Here is a 20,032-nt window from a genome sequence, read left to right as displayed (position 1 = left end):
GCCCTGCGCATATGAGAGGGGGCGGGGGAAAGCCCTGCGCATATGAGAGGGGGCGGGGGAAAGCCCTGCGCATATGAGAGGGGGTGGGGGAAAGCCCTGCGTATATGAGAGGGGACGGGGGAAAGCCCTGCTGTTTAAATGTACTGTTTGTTCATTTTAGAACAGGTGATTTAATTAATAACTGTGGTGTATTGTATTATTATTATGTATTGTCCAGATCCGACATTACAATTTTCCCTTTCCAGTCCGATGTTGGACCGTGTCCGACATCATCAAAAAGACGTAAAGCACAGGTCTCTAGTTGTTTTTTCTTTGTTAAAAGCCGAGAAAACCTTTCAATGGCCGAGTGAGACCGACAGGAGCTGAATGAAGCTGAAAAAAAGGGGCGTATCTGAGCAATACAGATAGCCCTATGCACCACAGAGATAACACGGACACTAACAAAGGAGATAGCTTCTTCTGCATCCAGCACTCAAAGAATATCACAGACATTGGCAGAGCTTTTTGAGATGTTATAGTAATAAAATAATGACTTGGATTGCATCATTGAGGAGTTTGGTGGTAAAAATGGTAAAATGGAAAATTTTATCAGTATGCATATCTATAAAGAGGTATGTGAAAAATACAGTGAACAAGGGGTGGGGCTTGGCTGGAGATGCAGTACAGTGTCCTTTTGCTGTGCAGTACATTTTAAGCCTGTTTTACTCTGAAAAAAAATAGAAATTTAAATAGCGCGTGTGAAAATAAATTGGACCTAACGTGCCTGACAAGCGCTGAATAATCAATCAATCAATAAATCTTTATTTTATATAGTGCCTTTCATGAGAACATAAGAAAGTTTATAAACGAGAGGATGCCATTCGGCCCATCTTGCTGGTTTGGTTGTTAGTAGCTTATTGATCCCAGAATCTCATCAAGCAGCTTCTTGAAGGATCCCAGGATGTCAGCTTCAACAACATTACTGGGGAGTTGATTCTAGACCCTCATATAGAATTCTCTGTGTAAAAAAGTGCCTCATATTTTCTGTTTTGAATGCCCCTTTATCTAATCTCCTTTTGTGACCCCTGGTCCTTGTTTCTTTTTTCAGGTCGAAAAAGTCCCTTGGGTCGACATTGTCAGTACCTTTTAGAATTTTGAATGAATCAGGTCACTGCGTAGTCTTCTTTGTTCAAGATTGAGTGGATTCAGTTCTTTTAGCCAGTCTGCATAAGACATGCCTTTTAAACCTGGAATAATTCTGGTCGCCCTTCTTTGCACTCTTTCTAGAGCAGCAGTATCCTTTTTGTAGCAAGGTGACCAGAATTTAACACAGTATTCAAGATGAGGTCTTACTAATGCATTGTACAGTTTTAACATTACTTCCCTTGATCTCGATTCAGCACTTTTCACAATATATCTGACCATCTTGTTAGCCTTTTTTATAGCTTCCCCACATTGTCTAGATGAAGACATTTCTGAGTCAACAAAAACTCCTAGGTCTTTTTCATAGATTCCTTCTCCAATTTCAGTATCTCCCATATGATATTTATAATGTACATTTTTATTTCCTGCGTGCAGTACCTTACACTTTTCTCTATTAAATGTCATTTGCCATGTGTGTGCCCAGTTCTGAATCCTGTCTAGATCATTTTGAATGACCTTTGCTGCTACAACAGTGTTTCTCACTCCTCCTATTTTTGTGTCGTCTGCAAATTTGACAAGTTTGCTTACTATACCAGAATCTAAATCATTAATGTAGATTAGGAATAGCAGAGGACCTAATACTGATCCCTGTGGTACATAGCTGGCTACCACACTCCATTCTGAGGTGTCTCCTCTAATCAGTACTTTCTGTTTTCTACATGTTAACCACTCCCTAATCCATGTACATGTGTTTCCTTGAATCCCAACTGCGTTCAGTTTGAGAATTAATCTTTTGTGCAGGACTTTGTCAAAAGCTTTCTGGAAATCTAAATAAACCATGTCATATGCTTTGCAATTATCCATTATTGATGTTGCATCCTCAAAAAAATCAAGCAAGTTAGTTAGACACGATCTCCCTTTCCTAAAACCATGTTGACTGTCTCCCAGGACCCTGTTACCATATAGGTAATTTTCCATTTTGGATCTTATTATAGTTTCCATAAGTTTGCATATAATAGAAGTCAGGCTTACTGGTCTGTAGTTACCTGGTTCAGTTTTGTTTCCCTTTTTGTGGATCGGTATTACGTTTGCAATTTTCCAGTCTGTCGGTACCACCCCTGTGTCAAGAGACTGCTGCATGATGTTGGTTAGCGGTTTGTAAATTACTTCTTTCATTTCTTTGAGTACTACTGGGAGGATCTCATCCGGCCCAGGGGATTTGTTTATTTTAAGAGCTCCTAGTCCCTTTAACACTTCTGCCTCAGTTATGCTAAAGTTATTTAAAACTGAATATGAAAAGGTTGACATGTGGGGTGTTGTCTGTATCCTGCTTTGTAAAAACTTGTGAAAAGTAATAATTTAATATATTTGCTATTTTTTTTTTCTTTGTCTCTGATTTTGCCATTTGTATCTCTTAGACATTTAACCTCCTCTTTGAATTTTCTATTGCTGTTGTAATATTGGAAAAAACATTTTGGAATTGGTTTTAGCCCCCTTAGCAATATTCATTTCTATTTCTCTCTTGGCCTTTCTAACTTCCTTTTTGACTTGCGTTTGCAGTTCTGTGTACTCTTTCTGTGTACTTTGCTTTTGGTCCCTTTTAAACGCTCTGTAAAGTGCCTTTTTTCGCAGAATATTTTTTAATTGATCAATTAAACCATTTTGGCAATTTAGTTTTACATTTAGATTAGTCTACTTTTGGGATGGAATTGTTTTGCTCCTCTAGTACTACATTTTTAAAAAACAGCCATCCTTTTTCTGTAGATGTTTTCTGTATTTTACTCCAATCTACTTCTGTTAGTGTCTGTTTCATATCTTCATATTTTGCTTTTCTAAAATTGTAAACCTTAGCTTTAGTCATTACTTTTTGAGTTTTAGAAAACACTTCAAATGATGTGGTCTGAGTTTGCCAGTGGTTCTCTGACCTCTGTTTTAGTTATTCTGTGTTCGTTATTTGAAAAGATGCATGCCTCCCCTCTAGTTGGGTTTTACCAATTTATATGGGGGAAGTTGAAATCCCCCATTAGTATGGCTTTTCCTTTGCTACAAGCATTTCTAATGTCATTGTATAACAGATTATGTTGCTTGCCGTCTGAATCTGGCGGTCTATAGCATGCTCCTATTATTTTGCCCTTTGAATTTTTGTCAGTTATTCTGACCCTTATTGATTCGGCTTTGTTTTCTTTGCTCAGATTAACCCCTGGGCTTCAAGACTGTTTCTTATGTATAGCGCTACACTCTTCTGTCCTGCCTGTCTTTCCTATACAGTGTATACCCACAAATATTATATTTGTCCCCATCACTCTCAGACAACCAAGTTTCTGTAACACCTATCACATCATAGTTACTTGTTAGTGCAGTAGCTTCAAGTTCTAGAATTTTGTTTCTGATACTTCTAGCATTTAGATAAATACATTTAATGGCTGTCTTACCTGAGTTGTTGTCCTTGTTTTGATGCGGTCTCTCTTCTGTTTTTTTGTTGATTTCTCCTCCCTTCCTTTCTAGTTTAAATGCTTCTGTACCTGTTCGAGGATCTTTTTTCCAAGTAGATTGGTTCCCTTGTTATTTAAGTGCAGTCCGTCCCGTCTATACAGATAGTCCTCGTTGTAGAATGTGGTCCAATGATCAAGATAGGTGAAGCCTTCCCCTGTGCACCACATCTTCAGCCATGCGTTTTGATTAATTATTTCCAGCTGTCCATATGGTCCTTTGCAAGGTGCGGGCAGTATTCCAGAAAATACCACAGTTTTGGTCTTGTCTTTTAATTTCCTTCCTAGCTCTCTGAATTTGTTTTGCAGGGATTTTGTTATGTCTCTCTGTGGTAAAATTCCCACCCCTGTGTGTATTTTGTATTGTATGTTGTGTGTTAATGTTGGTGTATAGTCATTGGTACACGGGATATAAACAGGTCTGTGTAACACAAGTGATTAAAGTGTGTATTTGTATTTAGGCACAATGATTGCACAGCACTTCACGTGCAAGTAAAAAGTAATAATATGTAAGCACGGGGAATTGTACTTCATTAATTCACGTGCAGTTGTACCGAGACTCCAATTGAATGATTGATTAGCAATCGAGTCTCGGTACAGCTGCATAAAAGCAGCTTGTTTTCACTCACTCCGGGTTGTGTGTTCGGTGAGTGGAGAATGAGATTGGAGAAGGAGGTAATAATAATAAGAATAATAATAATCGTTAAAAAGATCAGCTCACCGTGTTTGTTTAGTGTGTCTGTTTTGTTTCATTTCTTTGTTTTGACAAATCTGCTGTGTCCTTTGTTTTTGTTTGTCTTGCAACCTTTTATTTTCTGTCTGTCTGTGCACTATTAAATGCTGAGCGAGACCATTCGCTCAGCTCCACCAAACTCCATCTCTGTTGTTTATTTCATGGTTCCTGGTTGACGTCCCCCACTCCAGTCGTCTTTGTGTCACATGGTGTCAGAACCGGGATTACCAGCGCTGCCTAGACGCAGACCAGAGCAGGGACCTCAGTTTTTTTGAAAAAAAAAAATTTTTTTTTTTTTGTGTGTGGGGGGGGGGGGGGGGGGGGGGGGGGGGGGGGGGGGGGGGGGGGGGGGAATAAAAAAAAAAAAAAAAATAATAATAATAAAGAAATGGGGAGAAGAAGCAGGAGACGAAAGTGGCAGCAACGACTGCAGGAGGAGGAGGAGGACACAGATGAGTTCTGCCTGAAGGCTAGGAATCCAGGGCGATACAACCAGCCGTCGCCAGTGTGCCCCCTCTGCGAACAGGGGCATCGCTTTTCAAACTGTCCCTTCCGAAGTTATGAAGAGGAGGAACTAGAGCCCAGGAGGGAGGAGACAGAGCCTTTCCCGTCCTCTGAGGAGATGCTGGACTGGGTGTCGGACCCATAGTGGAGCGGGGAGGACCTCCCACTGGTTGTTGACCTGCTGTGGGCCAGAGATGGGGAACGCTGGGAACAACATTTCTGCCCAGTGCCCTTTGTGAACCCAGCAGTCGTGGTGATCAGTTACTTTGCTGCCGATATGGTACTGCCCTAGCAGGTTGAATTCCAAGTGGGAGGAGCCTACATTGGGCTGAAGGGAGATGACTTGCAGCTCCCATCTCCACCAGCAGAGGGTGAATGTCTGCTGGGTCCCCGTCCACCAGCAGAGGGTGAATGCCTGCTGGGTCCCCGTCCACCAGCAGAGGGTGAAAGCCTGCTGGTATCACTTCCCCTACCAGCAGAGGATGAATGCCTGCTGGTATTACATCCCCCACCATCACGAGGAGAGGAACTGGAGCTGCTTCTGCCTCCATCACCATCAGGGGGAGAGGAGCAGGAGCTGCTTATCCTTTCACCAGAAGGACCAGGAATAGATGATGGCGGTCCTCAGCAGCCCTTACATATGCTGCTGAGGGAAGCACGGGGAAGAACCGCCTGGCCGTAATTTTCCGAGAAGAGGGCCAACACCCGCGCCCCAGCTTGTCCTGGCTCCCTGCCCTGCTTCGCCCAAGGATGCCTGCCCCGCTTCGCCCAGGGATGCCTGCCTGGCATCGCCCGGGGTTGCCAGCTGCTCCCCATCGCCCGGGGTTGCCGGCAGCTCCCCATCGCCCGGGGTTGCCAGCCGCTCCGTATCGCCTGGAGTCGCTGGAACTGCTTTGCCAGGGGTTGCAGTCAGCTCTGCTTGGCTGCAGGGGTCAGTGTGGCCGGAGCCCCAGAGTGAGCTGCCGGCTATGAAAAAGGGGGGAGAGGTCAGGAGACTACTTTCCCCCGCAGCAGTTTTGCTGCCTGAGATCTTGGGGGAGGTCGGCAGACCACCAACCCCAGCAGCTTTTCCACTGCTGGATTTACCCCGGCTGAAGGAGTCAGTCTGGGAGCTGTCGGCATGTCTGCTGACAGCCGCACCATTGGCAGCATTTCCGCTGCCAGTGGTACAACGGGAAGAGAGATTCGCCCCATTGTCAGCACGTCTCCTGACAGTATGGCCAGTAGCAGCCTGGCTACTGGCAACATTGCCGCCCATCAACCCCTTAAAGTCCCTGTTCTTGGCCCAGGACTTTGAGCGAGACTTTGGGGATTTTAAGGAGGGAGATGGCCATTGAGGCCATGTGTGCTTTGCAAAAGGTGGGGTATATGTGACAAAGTTCCCACCCCTGTGTGTATTTTGTATTGTATGTTGTGTGTTAATGTTGGTGTATAGTCATTGGTACACGGGATATAAACGGGTCTGTGGAACATGAGTGTTTAAAATGTATCTTTGTATTTAGGCACTCGGATTGGACAGTACTTCACCTGCAAGTAAAAAGTAATAATATGTGAGCACGGGGAATTGCACTTTATTAATTCACGTGCAGTTGTACCGCGACTCCAATTGAATGATTGATTAGCAATCGAGTCTCAGTACAGCTGCTTAAAAGCAGCATGTTTTCATTCACTCAGGGTTGTGTTTTCGGTGAGTGGAGAACGAGATTGGAGACGGAGGTAATAATAATTAGAATAATAATAATTGTTAAGATCAGTTCACCATGTTTGTTTAGTGTTAATCCGTTTTGTTTTGGCGAATGTGCCGTGTCCTGTGTTTTTGTTTGTCTTGCAGCCTGTTATTTTCTGTCTGTCTGTGTACTATTAAATACTGAGCAAGACTATTCGCTCAGCTACACCAAACTCCATCCCTGTTGTTTATTTCCTGGTTCCTGGTTTCTGGTCTGACGTCCCCTACTCCAGCCATCTTTGTGACACTCTTCCAATGTTGTTTGTACCTATGTGGACGAGGGTCATCTCCTGTTCATTCTAGGAGCATGTCCACATTCTCAGTGATGTGCCTGACAGAGGCTCCTGGAAGGCAGCACACTGTTGTAGTAATGGGGTCCAACCTACGAACTGAACTTGCTGTGTTTCTCAATATGGAGTCCGCAACAATCATGACCTCCATTCTTTTTGCTGTCTGGCCTCCACTGTTAATAGGGTCCTAGATGTTGTTCCTTTTGTTTTCTTGATGGTGGTTTTGCTCATCAAAATTTTGAAGTAGCTCAAATTTAGTGGATGTTTTGATTTCTCGTGGTTGTGTTTGACGACGTTTCTTTTTTTCTTTTTCCCTGCTTCTGCCTACCTGAACCCAGCTGTTTTTACTTTCTTCTATCTCTGGTGGCTTTCAGTCTGTTAGGGGTGGTGCAGACTTCCATGAATTGTGGGTGTGCCAGCTCCTCAAGATCCTTTTGCTGTCTCATTTTTTCCAGCTCCATTTCTAGCACACTTACTAGTTTATGCAAGTCCTGGATCATGCGGCACTTTACACACACTTGGTTTAGCTCTGCTGGGTTTTCTTGGATTTCCCACAGTGGAACACCATCACAAAGCACTTTACAAAATGCAGTATATACAAGAAAATCCATAATACTTCAAATAGAGAAATGCATAATACATAGTACACTAAATACAGTGAAAACTGCATAATACATGAAATAATACAATAAAGTGGAAAGTGCAGAATGCATGAAATAGTACAATATAGTGGAAAGTGCAAAATACATGATAGTAACAATACGTGAAATAGCAGCTGATAACAGATATCTGACTTAAGGAACATGGAAAGCAAGAGAGAACAGGCGGTTTTTTAGAGTTGATTTAAAGCAAGCTACTGTCGGAGCATCATGAGCCAAAGCTGGGAGAGAGTTCCAGAGAGTCGAAGCCATGAAGCTAAATGAGCGTTGTCCAAGTGTGGTGCGCTTTTACTTGGGGATAACAGGTAAGCCCGAGTCGGAGGACCTCACCTTGCGGGCAGGGACATAGTGAGTCAGCAGGTTGATGAGGTGGTTGGGACCTGTGTGATGAAGGGCATTGTAGATGAGCAGGAGAGTTTTGAACATAATCCTAAACTTTACAGGCCAGTGCAGCTGAGCAAGACAGGGGGTGATGTGATAATATTTTGTACATCTGATAAGGATCCTGGCAGCAGCATTCTGAACCAGCTGCAGTCGGTTTATGGTGCGTGTCGGGAGAGCCCCATATAGAGAGTTGCAGTAATCGAGAGGAGACAAACGCATTACAAAGTATCTCCACATCTGGGAGGGAAAGGTAGATGGTAGAAGGAAGATTTAACCACAGAGGAGATGTGGGCATCAAAGGAGAGGTTTCTGTCCAGAAGTACACCAAGGCGTCGTACTGTGGGGAAGGCAGCAGCAGACAGTTTCCGAGTTTCAGGGCAGCTATGTTGAGGTTCTTAATTTGAGTTTTAGATCCTACCAGGAGGAGTTCAGATTTGTTAGTGTTCAGATGCAGCGAGTGCATGTCATTTACAGAGTTCCAGGTTTCAGCTAGACAGAGATTATCAAGATTGGTATTGGTTATAAGTTTGCTGAGAAGCAGAGATTTGTTAGTCAGAGAATGACAATTGAAAAAGGAGAGTTTCAAGTTTGTAGCAGGCAATATAGGGAGAGAAGCAGTTAGTAAGGGTATGTGGCACAGGTACTGGGAGTTGAATATACGAAGTTAAGTACCAAATGTATGCAAAGCCAAAACAAAAACAAACACACCTGGACTGCAAAAGGTTTAACGGGGGAAGTTAGTGTGTGTGATTTAAATGTATTTCGTGTTTATTCACACCGCATGTTTTCTTTGTTATTGTTTGGTTTGGATGTGGTCTGGCAGATGCAGTGGTAGCAGCTCATATGTGCCAGATATCTTGTGAGAATGTGGCTGGTGCCATTTATTGAATTATTGTTTAAGTGTTTGTAATTATTTTGTTAAATGCACCAGTATATAAACCTGTATGTTTCCGTGTTCGAGGTGGAGTGTTTTGGAGTGAGGGAGATGGAACTAAAAAAAAAGTAAGGATCAGTGATCATAACTCACCACACTGGCCAGGCGGGTTGGCGAGCTCCCCTTCCACTTCGGCCGAGTTTGTTACTCAAGCTTTCACAGCATGGTTGAACCTGCCAGAGTCAGGGGACCCCGCTGTATTTCGTCTTGAGAACCCGTTGTCACCCTCCTGCCACTTAGAGGCAGTGGAAGTTGGACTTTAGGAGAATATATATGTGTGTGTGTGTGTGTGTGTGTGTGTGTTATATATATATATATATATATAAAACAAGATTGTCATTTGTGCACTGCAACGCTTACTATTGAAGAGGTGCTGACCAGTTATAAGATCATTGTAGTGAAGGTAGAGCCTCTATGATAATACATAAGTTAAAAAGTGTTTGAGCCAAACATTCAGTTTTAACCGTTAATGGTCCATTTATTCAGTGCTTGTCAGGCGTGTCAGGTCCAACTTATTTTACAAGCACTGTTTAAAATATTTTTTTTCAGAGTAAAGCAGGTTTAAAAGGCTCTACGTCGCAAAAGGACACTCAGTACTGCATCTCCAGCAAAGCTCCATCTCTTGTTAAGTGTATTTTTCATGTACCTCTTCATAGTCGTGCATACTGATAAATCCTCTCCCGATCACTCGTTTTATCACCAAGCTTTGTGGTGTGGAGCCCCCAGGCAAAGGGCTGTCAGGAACTGCCAGGTCAGTCTGTCGGATGTCTTCCTCGGTAGGGAGCCAGCCGGTCCTGATGCAGGGCCACCTTGTGCCCTCTCTGTGGCAGCTGCACCCGGTATACTACCTCCCCAGTCCTCTCCAGTACCTGACAGGACCCGAGCAAGTGGCTGTCCAGTTTGGGGCAATGGCATTTCCTCTTGGGGCTATAAACCCAAAACAGCTCTCTGACATTAAAGAGGCACCCCGTAAATCTGCAGTCGCAGTCCTGTTTCTCTAATACATCCAGGTGTCCCTTTCTATGGATTTGCTGACCTGGTACAACTGGAGGAGGGCGTGCAAGTGGCCTGGGGGTCCTCTTTGAGCAGAGCAGGTGTCACAGTGCCAACAGTGGTCCTCTATGTCGTCCCTGCCTCCAGTAGAAGTACTGGTGGAACTGCTGTAGCGTCTTCATCACCCCGACATATCCAGACCCTGGAGCTCCATGGTGGGAGTCGATCACCTCCCGGCACAGTGTTTGGGGGAACTACTACCTGCCACTTGGGTGCGCAGTGCTGACGTGACAGGATGTCTGCATTAGCATGTCTCTCCCCGGGCAGGTACCATAGTCCCTCAGACAAGACGACTGATGGCCGCAGGCTGTAAACCTCGACAGCAGCGGGCAGCAACCTTTTTCAGCAGCGGTGGGGCAGTGGCTGAGGTTCCTGATTCCGGTTGTTGAGTGGCCTGAGGGAGGGCTGAGGTCCCACAGTGGTGTGCAAAGGGTGGGGTTGGTGCATGTTGATGTCCTCTGCGGCGTTGGGCCCATCTTGAGGCTGCGTTGTCCTTGTCGATTCGATGGTCTCAGGGTGGCAGACCCCCTGGTAGGCTAAGGTCAATACCGGGCCCCCCTGCAGGTGCAATGTCCCGGTCCTGAAGTCTAGTTGCCCATCTGTGTAGCGCAGGAAGTCCAGGCCCAGTATGCAAGGGTTCGGGACAGTCGCTACCCAGACAGGGTGGTGTGTTTTCCGTCCAGCTACTTCAATGAGGGTGACCATCTCTGTAGACCAGGTGGGGGTGATGGTGCCATCTGTGGCTTCCTCTTCACTGGTTCGGGCCAAGCTAACGGCTGGATAGTTTTGGCACAAATGACACTCCATGGTTTGGACTGCCTTGCTTTTGAGTGGTGGCTGTGTGTGTTTTGTTAGCGCCGCCCCCCTGTCTCAGAATGGTGCCGAGTTTGAATCAACTGGCCTTCAAGTTTCAGCTTATTATAAAAACTTTTTAGAATTTAACCTGTAGTAATTTCCCAGTGTTCTGTGTTTTATGATTAAATCAGTTCAAGATTTAATTTCTCTTTACTGATTGTTAGTAAATAGATAATATTTGGGATGTCACAGCACTTCTGGGACATCTTAATCAATAAAGTCTTTTGCATGAACGGTATTTGATGAAGAAAATGTATCTGTTCAGGTATACCCAGAAATTACTAAACACAAGGTCTGAATGTAGTATTAAAGGCAACAAATTCCCCATTTAGTTATGTGTCTCAACACTTGTTTTAATGATGTTTGAGATGACAAGAGACCATTGGACTAAACAATAGATTGTATTGTTTTCCTGAATAATAAAAGAGAATACAAATAATTAAATACATTCCATGTGATGTCATCAAATTGTAAAAGCCACTGAGTTTTGGGAACACCTTTCTGACGGTCTGGGTAAAGGCTGGCTATTTCATTTTACAGGACGCGCCAGTGAGCACACAGCAATATTGTAACAGTGGAGACGTGTGTATGCGTTTCGCTGCTTGATTGACAGGAACATAAGAACATAAGAACATAAGAAAGTTTACAAACGAGAGGAGGCCATTCGGCCCATCTTGCTCGTTTGGTTGTTAGTAGCTTATTGATCCCAAAATCTCATCAAGCAGCTTCTTGAAGGATCCCAGGGTGTCAGCTTCAACAACATTACTGGGGAGTTGATTCCAGACCCTCACAATTCTCTGTGTAAAAAAGTGTCTCCTATTTTCTGTTCTGAATGCCCCTTTTTCTAAACTCCATTTGTGACCCCTGGTCCTTGTTTCTTTTTTCAGGCTGAAAAAGTCCCTTGGGTCGACACTGTCAATACCTTTTAGAATTTTGAATGCTTGAATTAGGTCGCCACGTAGTCTTCTTTGTTCAAGACTGAACAGATTCAATTCTTTTAGCCTGTCTGCATATGACATGCCTTTTAAGCCCGGAATAATTCTGGTCGCTCTTCTTTGCACTCTTTCTAGAGCAGCAATATCTTTTTTATAGCGAGGTGACCAGAACTGAACACAATATTCAAGATGAGGTCTTACAAGTGCATTGTACAGTTTTAACATTACTTCCCTTGATTTAAATTCAACACTTTTCACAATGTATCCGAGCACCTTGTTAGCCTTTTTTATAGCTTCCCCACATTGTCTAGATGAAGACATTTCTGAGTCAACAAAAACTCCTAGGTCTTTTTCATAGATTCCTTCTCCAATTTCAATATCTCCCATATGATATTTATAATGTACATTTTTATTTCCTGCGTGCAGTACCTTACACTTTTCTCTATTAAATGTCATTTGCCATGTGTCTGCCCAGTTCTGAATCTTGTCTAGATCATTTTGAATGACCTTTGCTGCTGCAACAGTGTTTGCCACTCCTCCTACTTTTGTGTCGTCTACAAATTTAACAAGTTTGCTTACTATACCAGAATCTAAATCATTAATGTAGATTAGGAATAGCAGAGGACCTAATACTGATCCCTGTGGTACACCGCTGGTTACCACACTCCATTCTGAGGTTTTTCCTCTAATCAGTACTTTCTGTTTTCTACATGTTAACCACTCCCTAATCCATGTACATGTGTTTCCTTGAATCCCAACTGCATTCAGTTTGAGAATTAATCTTTTGTGCGGGACTTTGTCAAAAGCTTTCTGGAAATCTAAATAAACCATGTCATATGCTTTGCAATTATCCATTATCGATGTTGCATCCTCAAAAAAATCAAGCAAGTTAGTTAGGCACAATCTCCCTTTCCTAAAACCATGTTGACTGTCTCCCAGTACCCTGTTACCATATAGGTAATTTTCCATTTTGGATCTTATTATAGTTTCCATAAGTTTGCATATAATAGAAGTCAGGCTTACTGGTCTGTAGTTACCTGGTTCAGTTTTGTTTCCCTTTTTGTGGATCGGTATTACGTTTGCAATTTTCCAGTCTGTCGGTACCACCCCTGTGTCAAGAGACTGCTGCATGATCTTGGTTAGCGGTTTGTAAATTACTTCTTTCATTTCTTTGAGTACTACTGGGAGGATCTCATCCGGCCCAGGGGATTTGTTTATTTTAAGAGCTCCTAGTCCCTTTAACACTTCTGCCTCAGTTATGCTAAAGTTATTTAAAACTGGATAGGAACTGGATGACATGTGGGGCATGTTGTCAGTATCTTCCTTTGTAAAAACTAATAGAACTAATTTTTAAAAAATAAAAAGTAATCATTTAACATATTTGCTATTTTTTTTTCTTCCTCTACGATTTTGCCATTTGTATCTCTTAAACATTTAATCTCCTCTTTGAATGTTCTCTTGCTGTTGTAATATTGGAAAAACATTTTGGAATTGGTTTTAGCTCCCTTAGCAATGTTCATTTCTATTTCTCTCTTGGCCTTTCTAACTTCCTTTTTGACTTGCGATTGCAGTTCTGTGTACTCTTTCTGCGTACTTTCTTTTTGGTCCTTTTTTAATGCTCTGTAAAGTGCCTTTTTTCGCTGAATATTTTTTTTAATTGATCTATTAAACCATTTTGGCAATTTAGTTTTACATTTAGATTTGTCTACTTTAGGGATATAATTGTTTTGCGCCTCTAGTACTACATTTTTGAAGAACAACCATCCTTCTTCTGTGGGTGTTTTCTCTATTTTACTCCAATCTACTTCTGTTAGTCTCTGTTTCATACCTTCATAGTTTGCTTTTCTAAAATTGTAAACCTTAGCTTTAGTCTTTACTTTTGGGGATTTAAAAAACACTTCAAATGAGACCATGTTGTGGTCTGAGTTTGCCAGTGGTTCTCTGACCTCTGTTTTAGTTATTCTATCTTCGTTATTTGAAAAGACTAAATCAAGGCATGCCTCCCCTCTAGTGGGTGCCTTGACAAATTGTGTTAGGAAGCAGTCATTTGTCATTTCCACCATTTCTATTTCATCCTTCGCGCTACCCACCGGGTTTTCCCTTTTTATTTGGGGGAAGTTGAAATCCCCCATTAGTATGGCTTCTCCTTTGCTACACACATTTCTAATGTCATTGTATAACAGATTATTGTGCTCACCGTCTGAATCTGGCGGTCTATAGCATGCTCCTATTATTATGCCTTTTGAATTTTTGTCTGTTATTCTGACCCATATTGATTCGGTTTTGTTTTCTTTGTCCAGGTTTAACACCTGGGCTTCAAGACTGTTTCTTATGTATAGCGCTACCCCTCCTCCTCTTCTGTCCTGCCTGTCTTTCCTATACAGTGTATACCCACAAATATTATATTCGAGGGGAGGTTGGTGTTGACATGTCACACAGGCTCACAAGATTTATTTCTTAAACAAACATAGACAGCTCACGTGGCACTACCAGCGATAGTAGAGCATGGAGGACACAGATTAAAATGTACAAAAAGGCAAAAATAAAACAAATAAAAGGTGCCAACACAGTCTTCATGCCACTCTCATTGATCCTCTTCATGATTTGCTTTGCTATTTTCTACCTACCTCCCCACTTGGCTCCGAAATCTTACTCTCCATCCCTCTTGACACTAAAAACCTCCCTTCTCTTGTGCTATCACAGAGACCACAACCCAACCCAGACCAGAAACTAGTGACTACAGGGGTTAGAGTGACCTGGTCACTTGGAAAATTAGCCAAAAGTTTTACAGGGGCTACCCTCCCAGGACCGCTACAATATCAATATTTAAAAAATCTGCTTTTCTCCATATTGCTCCACATTTAATTTTCTGTTTCCTTCCTGTGAAAAAGTTAATTGACATCAGCCCAAAGTGTCTATGGATATGTTACTGCTGTAGATCATTCCAAGAGAAAAACTTCCAAGAAACAAATTACTGTAGTATGGTATTTAGGAAAACAATTGGATAAGACAGATGGGGTAGAATTAGTCTGTGTGTAGTGCACCTGGTGCCCATAAAATAGATGACTTTGCCTAGAAGTATATTTTTGCACAAAGAAATAAATACTGTAGGAACAATTCAGTAATTAATCATTTAATATCTGGGTTGATTAGTTCTCTTACTAACAATATTTAAATTGATGTATTCTAAGATCCACGATTTACTGTGAACACACATTCATGTGCAGACACAAGGAATGATTAATCAATAGTAGCATTTTATTAAGTACACAAATAATAAGCAGAAATCAGAAAAGTTAGAAAGTTAATCTCTTACTCTCTAAGCACAAAACACAATTAAAAAAACTCTCATTGCACTCATGCTTGACTAGCAGACAATTGAAATATGACACTGTCTGTCTCCTAACACGTCAGCAGCCGCCAGCAGGCACACAGGCTGTGACATAGCTAGTCCCGCACACACACACAGACACCCACATCCAATCCACAGAATACATCTGAGATAAGGCAGACAATCTTAAGAATATATCACATTAAGCTTATTAATGGTATATAGATCAAGTATATGGAAAGTTTACTTTTAAATAAGTTCTTTATACAGCAATATGAGGTAGATTACTTATAGTTACTTCATTAAGTTTCACTAAAAGTTATTTCACACGCAAAGTGTGCAAACTAAATAATTAACAATTCAATTCTATGTGAATGTGTTAAAATTAATTAATTTAGTTTTGTGAAATGAAAATGCAACTGGAATTATACTCAACGATTCCTTGAAGCTTAGACTTTTAGTCCGCTGGTTTGGAAACTCAATCTGTTGAAGTGTCCGGTACAACTCTCCTCTCAGCAACAAAGTCTTAATCCCACTTTTAGATCAAACTTGGCAACAAAGATTCAATTCTCGATAGAGTCAACAAACAGCTGCAACAAAGTCTCCAGTCCTCGGTATAGAATCCACAACAGCGCCTGTCCGCTCTGTCCTCGCTGAATCTTTAGCTACGCAGGTAGTAGGGTACAGTTTCTTTTGCATACTGTGGTTTTAGATGTACAGCAGACTGAGACTGGTTTGTCTGATAACAGGCGCTGTAAGTTTTATGGCAGTCTTCTCGCCAGGCCTCAGTCTCGTTGCTTGTAGCAGTTGACTCATTTGCAGCTTGCTTCCTTGTTTTGGGTCCGTTCCAGTCAGAGTCCTGTCTTGGTTCCATTAAGGCAGAGTCCCGAATTTGCAGCTTTGCTTAGCAGAGTGACAGCACATTGTTCAGCACATTGTTCGTTTGTAAACTTTTTTATGTTCTTATGTATGTTCTTTTCCACCGGGACATCGAAAGTTAATGTCTTCCTTGCATCAAAGTGATTGTTATTGCATGTGTGAAATAGCTATACAAAATTCAACTGTCCACACAGCCTAATCCAGTTCAGGCGCCAGTCCACTAATCAGTAGGTCATTAGTTCAGTATGTCTGCAAACCAGAGGCCCCCTTCAAGTCACAGCAGTTTGCACTGTTTCTCAAGACACACAGTTTCATTAATGAATCCAGTTACATTTCTAATACACATTCATGTATTATCAAATTTAGGAAATATGTCCTACAATACCTAATAGTGGGTTTGGTCTCCATTGAAATATTTACGACTTGTGGATGATATGAGAATAAGAAAACAATGCTTAGCGTCAATACATCATTGTGGTATTTACTTGCAAAGACTTTTAGCCTCAGAAATGCTCTGCTTGTTATTCTAGGAACAACATTTTTTAAAAAAACAACAACACATTTGCCTGCTATTTTTTTGGAAAAGAAGACTGACTCAAAAAAAAAAAGTCTTGATGGCTTGTCCAATAAATATTACGTTGAAAGCATACACGAATATATGGTAACAGGGTACTGGGAGACAGTCAACATGGTTTTAGGAAAGGGAGATCGTGCCTAACTAACTTAGTTATTTAGATTTCCAGAAAGCTTTTGACAAAGTCCCGCACAAAAGATTAATTCTCAAACTGAACGCAGTTGGGATTCAAGGAAACGCATGTACATGGATTAGGGAGTGGTTAACATGTAGAAAACAGAAAGTACTGATTAGAGGAAAAACCTCAGAATGGAGTGTGGTAACCAGCGGTGTACCACAGGGATCAGTATTAGGTCCTCTGCTATTCCTAATCTACATTAATGATTTAGATTCTGGTATAGTAAGCAAACTTGTTAAATTTGCAGACGACACAAAAGTAGGAGGAGTGGCAAACACTGTTGCAGCAGCAAAGGTCATTCAAAATGATCTAGACAAGATTCAGAACTGGGCAGACACATGGCAAATGACATTTAATAGAGAAAAGTGTAAGGTACTGCACGCAGGAAATAAAAATATACATTATAAATATCATATGGGAGATATTGAAATTGGAGAAGGAATCTATGAAAAAGACCTAGGAGTTTTTGTTGACTCAGAAATGTCTTCATCTAGACAATGTGGGGAAGCTATAAAAAAGGCTAACAAGATGCTCGGATACATTGTGAAAAGTGTTGAATTTAAATCAAGGGAAGTAATGTTAAAACTGTACAATGCACTTGTAAGACCTCATCTTGAATATTGTGTGCAGTTCTGGTCACCTCGCTATAAAAAAGATATTGCTGCTCTAGAAAGAGTACAAAGAAGAGCGACCAGAATTATTCCGGGCTTAAAAGGCATGTCATATGCAGACAGGCTAAAAGAATTGAATCTGTTCAGTCTTGAACAAAGAAGACTACATGGCGACCTAATTCAAGCATTCAAAATTCTAAAAGCTATTGACAGTGTCGACCCAAGGGAATTTTTCAGCCTGAAAAAAGAAACAAGGACCAGGGGTCACAAATGGAGTTTAGAAAAAGGGGCATTCAGAACAGAAAATAGGAGACACTTTTTTACACAGAGAATTGTGATGGTCTGGAATCAACTCCCCAGTAATGTTGTTGAAGCTGACACCCTGGGATCCTTCAAGAAGCTGCTTGATGAGATTTTGGGATCAATAAGCTACTGACAACCAAACGAGCAAGATGGGCCGAATGGCCTCCTCTCGTTTGTAAACTTTCTTATGTTCTTATGTTCTTATGTTCTTATTACTTTGCCAGGTATTTAATTGTATCGTGTTTTTTCATATTATAATTATATTTTATGTTTGAGAGAGATAGGTAACTTCCAAAGGCATCTGGTCATTTTTTAATCAACTGAATAACTAAAATATAATTAAAATTAATACTGTAGTTTACTTTTTAAGATTCTTCTCCAAGTAATAAAATAAATGATGGTGCCTGTCTCTTTGTCTGATAGGAACTTTGATACAGCACCTTCTCACACTGATCAACCTCTAAATTTCCATGTCCTTCTCTTACCAGGTACCAAACATATATGAGACCTACGTACAAAATGGCTTACAAGATGGTTACTGAGATGGAGTGGAAGTGTTGTCATGGTTACTCAGGAGATGACTGCAGTGAAGGACCCACAGGAGGCCAGTCACAAGGGACCCAAATCTCCACAGTTAGGCCCCGACCCAAACCAATACGCCTAGGACAGACTGGTTCCAGCTCTGGGAATGTACAGATAGAAGGAGAAGGTAATATATAAAACTAAGGATGTAATAAAACAAATACCCATCAAATGCATTCAAAGCTGTGCCTAGGTGAAAGTGTTTTATCAGGTAGATGGGAGGATTTATTTTTAATGTGCTATTGTGATATTATGGTAAACTATGTAGGGAGGTTAGGTATATAACTAGAGTTATATTTTACGGACAAACCCCGAAATGCAGGACATTCGCAGATTGCCTGGATGATTCATGAATTGCACGCTGAATTTGGGTAATGCTCAAAATAAAAATTAAAAGAACTTGACCGCGATCTGCCGACTGCTTCTCGGGCAGAATCCAAATCACTCCCTATGTTCTTTCATTCCTGTTCTGTGTGACAGGCAGACCTTCTCTGAGGATGCAACATCGATAATGGATAATTGCAAAGCATATGACATGGTTTATTTAGATTTCCAGAAAGCTTTTGACAAAGTCCCGCACAAAAGATTAATTCTCAAACTGAACGCAGTTGAGATTCAAGGAAACACATGTACATGGATTAGGGAGTGGTGAACATGTAGAAAACAGAAAGTACTGATTAGAGGAAAAACCTCAGAATGGAGTGTGGTAACCAGCGGTGTACCACAGGGATCAGTATTAGGTCCTCTGCTATTCCTAATCTACATTAATGATTTAGATTCTGGTATAGTAAGCAAACTTGTTAAATTTGCAGACGACACAAAAGTAGGAGGAGTGGCAAACACTGTTGCAGCAGCAAAGGTCATTCAAAATGATCTAGACAAGATTCAGATCTGGGCAGACACATGGCAAATGACATTTAATAGAGAAAAGTGTAAGGTACTGCACGCAGGAAATAAAAATGTACATTATAAATATCATATGGGAGATACTGAAATTGGAGAAGGAATCTATGAAAAAGACCTAGGAGTTTTTGTTGACTCAGAAATGTCTTCATCTAGGCAATGTGGGGAAGCTATAAAAAAGGCTAACAAGATGCTCGGATACATTGTGAAAAGTGTTGAATTTAAATCAAGGGAAGTAATGTTAAAACTGTACAATGCACTTGTAAGACCTCATCTTGAATATTGTGTGCAGTTCTGGTCACCTCGCTATAAAAAAGATATTGCTGCTCTAGAAAGAGTGCAAAGAAGAGCGACCAGAATTATTCCGGGCTTAAAAGGCATGTCATATGCAGACAGGCTAAAAGAATTGAATCTGTTCAGTCTTGAACAAAGAAGACTACGTGGCGACCTAATTCAAGCATTCAAAATTCTAAAAGGTATTGACAGTGTCGACCCAAGGGACTTTTTCAGCCTGAAAAAAGAAACAAGGACCAGGGGTCACAAATGGAGTTTAGAAAAAGGGGCATTCAGAACAGAAAATAGGAGACACTTTTTTACACAGAGAATTGTGAGGGTCTGGAATCAACTCCCCAGTAATGTTGTTGAAGCTGACACCCTGGGATCCTTCAAGAAGCTGCTTGATGAGATTTTGGGATCAATAAGCTACTAACAACCAAACGAGCAAGATGGGCCGAATGGCCTCCTCTCGTTTGTAAACTTTCTTATGTTCTTATGTTCTCTGTTCTTTCATTCCTGTTCTGAGTGACAGGCAGACTTTCTCTGGGGGCGGGGCCAGGGTGGGAGGGGGTGGGCAGTGAAAGAAACAGAGATCTTTGCAACCCCCTGCAGGCAATCCATGACAAGTCATGAACATGCTTACACTTTGTGGAAGCAGTTGTCAGGATAATATTGTATATCTGTGGTTGTCAGTAGGTAGATGCAGAGTCT

The 20,032-nt window shown here is 41.6% G+C and overlaps 1 protein-coding gene across 1 annotated transcript in view; it reads left to right on the top strand.

Moving 5' to 3' along the window:
* The window catches only part of LOC121317149 (EMILIN-1-like), a 130,282-nt gene that overhangs the window by 46,463 nt on the left and 63,787 nt on the right, over nt 1-20,032 (top strand). The window contains exon 3 of the mRNA XM_041252789.1: nt 18,049-18,269. Coding sequence (XP_041108723.1) covers nt 18,049-18,269 — 221 coding nt within the window. The remainder of the gene's footprint in view (nt 1-18,048; nt 18,270-20,032) is intronic.

This window comes from Polyodon spathula, chromosome 6 (assembly GCF_017654505.1).
Source record: "Polyodon spathula isolate WHYD16114869_AA chromosome 6, ASM1765450v1, whole genome shotgun sequence".
Lineage (NCBI taxonomy): Eukaryota > Metazoa > Chordata > Actinopteri > Acipenseriformes > Polyodontidae > Polyodon > Polyodon spathula.
This window is presented reverse-complemented; position numbering and strand designations above follow the sequence as displayed.